This window comes from Gadus macrocephalus, chromosome 17 (genome assembly GCF_031168955.1).
Source record: "Gadus macrocephalus chromosome 17, ASM3116895v1".
NCBI lineage: Eukaryota > Metazoa > Chordata > Actinopteri > Gadiformes > Gadidae > Gadus > Gadus macrocephalus.
In genome coordinates this window covers 8,181,433-8,186,432 of record NC_082398.1, presented here as the reverse complement: position 1 = coordinate 8,186,432, position 5,000 = coordinate 8,181,433, and the positions used below count along the sequence as shown (strand labels likewise).

Below are 5,000 nucleotides of genomic sequence, written 5' to 3'. Positions count from 1 at the left end.
CTTGTGCTTGTGTGTGTGTGTGTGTGTGTGTGTGTGTGTGTGTGTGTGTGTGTGTGTGTGTGTTGTGACGGACCTGTTGTGCACCTGGATCCCCTTCCTTCTTCTCCTCCATGTTCCCTCTTTCTCTCTCTCTCTCTCTCTCTCTCTCTCTCTCTCTCTCTCTCTGTCTGTCTCCGGTTCCTTCTCTTCTCTAGACAGAGAGAGAGAAATACGGAGCGAGAGACCGAGTACGAGAGTTAGTCTGCACTTTGAGCTGTAACCGTTTTCCCAGAGTGAGTGAGAAGGGGGAGGGAGGGGGAGAGTCAACGAGAGGGAGGAGGAAAGAGGATAAGAGTTATGAAAGACAGGTAAACAGAGTGTAAAACACCCGCCGTGTGTGTTTTCATGTCAATCCGTACTTAAATACTCACACACAAAACACATAAAGCTACACACACACACACACACACCTGCTAAACACACACTCAGTCACTCGAAAACGTTCTGATGTTAAACAATCTATCTCTCCCGCTCACCTCCTCCACTCCTTTCATCTGCCCCGCTTCCCCTTTCCACTACTTTTTTTTTTTTAATTAATCACATTTCCACTTCTCTCTCACTTCACCTCAACACCTCTCTCCCTCACTTTGTCTCCTCGTCAATTCAATTCAAAATGCTTGATTGGCATGAATGTTTCAAAACCATTATTATCAATATAACCCCAAGGGAACATCTAAAAATCCAGTTGAGATTGACAAACAAGACACTGAAACAATAACACTTTGACAGTGTCTCTCTGTCACTCTCGTGATTTATAGTTTAGTTTCATCCCAACAATGATTAAGCCAAGAAAGATTCAGCAGCATAACTTCACATGAGAACTCACTTGCCCTCTCTTACACACACACACACACACACACACACACACACACACACACACACACACACACACACACACACACACACACACACACACACACACACACACACACACACACACACACACACACACACACACACACGTGATAGTTTATTGGTGTGAAATGAGGAATCTAAAAGTAAAGAAATAGACAAAACAATGACAGACAAGACAGTAGCAAGAAGGCAGACACATGCTGTAGATAGTGGTGGACAGAGTTCAATATATCAATAGATAGATCGTAAGATAGAGCTATATGAAACAGACAGAACCATATAGATGGATAGACTTACCTAGAGAGATGTGTGGAGGAGTGGACGTCTCGACTTGATGAGACACATTCAGCTGGCACCTCTCTCCCTGTCTTTATCTCTCTGTCTCTTGAGAGAGAGAAGCAGCCTTCGGTAGGGTTAGGAGAGAGAGAGAAGTAGAGGGTGAGAGGGAGAAAAGTAGAGAGAGAGAGAGAGAGAGAGGTAGACTAGAGAGACAGAGAGAGAAAGAGGGAAGTAGAGAGAGAGAGAGAGAGAGAGAGAGAGAGAGAAGTCGAGAGGGAGGCATATGGATGTTCTCTTTCATATTGGCAAACAGAATCACGTCAAGGCAACGGAGCTCATTGGGGTCGCACACACATAAACACACACAGGTACACACACACACCCACACATAGGTGCCAAGCCCTAACAGGTGAGTTCAGGCCTACCATTAAGTGAAGACTCGTTAAGTTACGTGTGACGGACGACAGGTGCTAATGCTAGGGTGAGTTCACCTGGGTGTGTGTGTGTGTGCGTGTCCGTAACAGCTAATCAACGTATTACTCCACATTCCCCTAACAAGCAGTGAAACGCCATCGCTCATGTCTGTGTGTGTGTGTGTGTGTGTGTGTGTGTGTGTGTGTGTGTGTGTGTGTGTGAGTGGCGGCTACAGCTTTGTGCTGTAATGCTGGCCTGTGAAGGGGCTGGCGGGGCAGTGTGTTTGTCCAGCAGGGAAGGTGCTTGTTGCGCTAAACCCTCCGCATACCCACTGAAAACAAGAGCAGCTTTTGCCCTGCCAACCCGTACCGATTGACCCACGCTAAGGTGAGAGGGAGTTCTGTGTGTGTGAGTTGGTTTGAGAGTCGGTTGCGTAATTGTTAAATGATTGATCGGGCACCGTGAGCGAGTTAAGTAATACATCTTAAGTGATTTATTAATTATTAGTATTTATTGAAAAAAGTTACTTGATGGTAAAGAATACATGAAGAATACATTCAGTAATTGTATTATCATTTAAAGAAAATATCAACTTCATAAAGGAAATTACATCAGCAAGATATCTACTATACATCAGACTTGTGCTTCCATCCGTCTGAGACGTATAACTATATCTCAGACTGAGAGTCCAACGTCAAGTTTTAACTTGACGTTGGACTCTCAGTCTGAGATATAGTTATACGTCTCAGACGGATGGAAATCCAGGATATCCAACATCAAGTTAATACTCATGTTCGGTCAGACGGGGAAAAGATGTGAAGTGTCGAGCAGTCAGGGGATTTTAACTGAATAGTCTACGTTAATCATATTGTAGTGTTATTCATAATGTCCCACCCAATGTTGCTGTCTCTTAAAACGTCAAGACAGAATAAAGATGTGTCTTCGGTCCACAGTATCAATGTTTTGTCTGTAGAGGGTGAATAAAACTGATATTAAAGTGAATCAGGGAGGGCGAGAGGAAGGACAGGAATAAGAAGAGACCATGTGAGTCTTGACTGGATGTGAGTCACAAACACACAGACAGACAACACAGACATCTCAAACAGGCACGCACACACACTCGCACACACACTCACACACACACGTGCACATGAAGAACCAGAATAATTAGTCTTAACGTTGTGCGTACAGGTTTAATGGTGGCATACTGAACAACACAAATCAAATCTGTTTACAACATCGTGTTTACAAACAACTCCTCTTCTTCATCATCATCACCAACGAGTACAATGTGTGACCGCTAATACTGGCATGGGACACACACACACACACACACACACACACACACACACACACACACACACACACACACACACACACACACACACACACACACACACACACACACACACACACCTCATCTTCTACAACTAGCATGACATAGAAAAGCAGTAGAAAAATACTTGTAGAAAAGAAAGCAGAAATCATCAACACATACGACTAGTGGAATGTTCCTGTTATCACACAGAACAGAGAAAGAGCTCCTGAATATAACACACATGCACACACACACACACACACACACGCAAGTTGAGGACATGATACAAAGCAACACAGTTTGAATACAGGCACGATAGAGAGAAGCTTTGCGGAAAGCAGCGCTAACTTAGCTCGCAAGTTCGCTACACTGAGGTTTACCACAGAGGTCCTCGGATGGTCCCCGTTGCCAGGAGACCACGGGAAAGCTGTTGTTTGAAGCAGAGTCTGCTCACAGTTGTCCTGGTTCTAACTAAGTGGGCCTGTTTGTCGATAGCATCAGCGCTACTATCTAACGAGGCGCTAATGAGAGGAGCAGCTTGCTCATGGCCAGTCATGGGTCCATCGGCAAGGCGTGGAACCGCTGCAGGGTCATATCGTTACTGGGGTTAGTGGCGCCCCCTACCTGTGAGTTACAGACACAGCATCGAGTATAGGCACTAGAAGCAGAGGGGGGCCGACTGCACAACCCCCAATACTTGAGTTGAAGTACTGTACAAATACACCTGGTTGAAAGGTAGCAGACTACAGAGTTAAAGTACTAATACACCTGGTTTAAAGGTAACAGACTACAGAGTTAAAGCACTAATACAATAGGCTGAAAGATAACGGACTACAGAGTTAAAGTACTAATACACCTGGTTGAAAGATAATCAACTACAAAGTTAAAGCACTAATACGCCTGGTTAAAAGGTAGTACACTACAGAGTTAATGTACTAATACACCTGGTCTTAAGGTGGTCGACTAGAGTTAAGGTGCTAATACACCTGGTCTTAAGGTGGTCGACTAGAGTTAAGGTGCTAATACACCTGGTCTTAAGGTGGTCGGCTAGAGTTAATGTACTAATGCCCCTTTTCCACCGACAGCACCAGCTCAACTTGCCTAGACTTAGCGTGGCACAACTTGGTTTGGTTCCAGGCACCGTGGCAGGTCGTTCTTCCATCTAGAAAGCACCTCTTCAACGTGGGCGGGTCTGGTAGAATAGAGTTAATGTACTAATACACCTGGTCTGAAGGTGGTAGAATAGAGTTAATGTACTAATACACCTGGTCTGAAGGTGGTAGAATAGAGTTAATGTACTAATACACCTGGTCTGAAGGTGGTAGAATAGAGTTAATGTACTAATACACCTGGTCTGAAGGTGGTAGAATAGAGTTAATGTACTAATACACCTGGTCTGAAGGTGGTAGAATAGAGTTAATGTACTAATACACCTGGTCTGAAGGTGGTAGAATAGAGTTAATGTACTAATACACCTGGTCTGAAGGTGGTAGAATAGTTAATGTACTAATACACCTGGTCTGAAGGTGGTCAAAGAGTTAATGTACCTGGTCCTAAGGTGGTCGTCTAGAGTTAATGTACTAACAAAGTAACTTAGTAGTAACGTAAACCAACATTAACAGACAGGTACAAAGAGTGAAGTACTACCTGAGTACTTGAGTTAATGTACTTAGTTACCGTTCACAACTGCTAGCATAACTGTGTTTGGCAAATCTGTATTTTTTTCATTTTTTGTTTACCTCCTTACATCTTTATTTTTGCGGCCAGATAGGTAGATGTCTATTTGTGGTTCTATTCCAGTAGATATGTGTACATTGTAGTTTTAGTCCAGTAAATAAGTGTATATTTGTGGCTCTAGTCCAGTTGATAGGAACTTAGTTGTGGCTCTTTTCCAGTAGATATGTGTATATGTGTGGTTCTATTCCAGTAGATAGGTGTATATGTGTGGTTCTACTCCAGTAGATAGGTGTATATGTGTGGTTCTACTCCAGTAGATAGGTGTATATGTGTGGTTCTACTCCAGTAGATAGGTGTATATGTGTGGTTCTACTCCAGTAGATAGGTGTATATGTGGTTCTACTCCAGTAGACAGGTG

The 5,000-nt window shown here is 43.6% G+C and overlaps 2 protein-coding genes across 3 annotated transcripts in view; both read right to left on the bottom strand.

Moving 5' to 3' along the window:
- Positions 1–1,365, bottom strand: part of LOC132475728 (sodium/hydrogen exchanger 9B2) — a 7,690-nt gene extending 6,325 nt beyond the window's left edge. The window contains exons 1-2 of one of the 2 annotated variants that reach the window (XM_060077005.1): positions 1,192–1,365; positions 74–190 (exon numbers count right to left, since the gene is read on the bottom strand). In XM_060077005.1, the coding sequence (XP_059932988.1) occupies positions 74–112 (39 nt within the window). In that variant the 5' untranslated portion in view covers positions 113–190; positions 1,192–1,365. Of the gene's footprint in view, positions 1–73; positions 259–1,191 lie in introns of those variants that run through there. The other variant, XM_060077006.1, reaches the window with a different exon arrangement.
- A 3,275-nt stretch (positions 1,366–4,640) lies between these two features.
- The window catches only part of corin (corin, serine peptidase), an 18,404-nt gene continuing 18,044 nt past the window's right edge, over positions 4,641–5,000 (bottom strand). The window contains exon 18 of the mRNA XM_060035885.1: positions 4,641–4,654. Coding sequence (XP_059891868.1) covers positions 4,641–4,654 — 14 coding nt within the window. The remainder of the gene's footprint in view (positions 4,655–5,000) is intronic.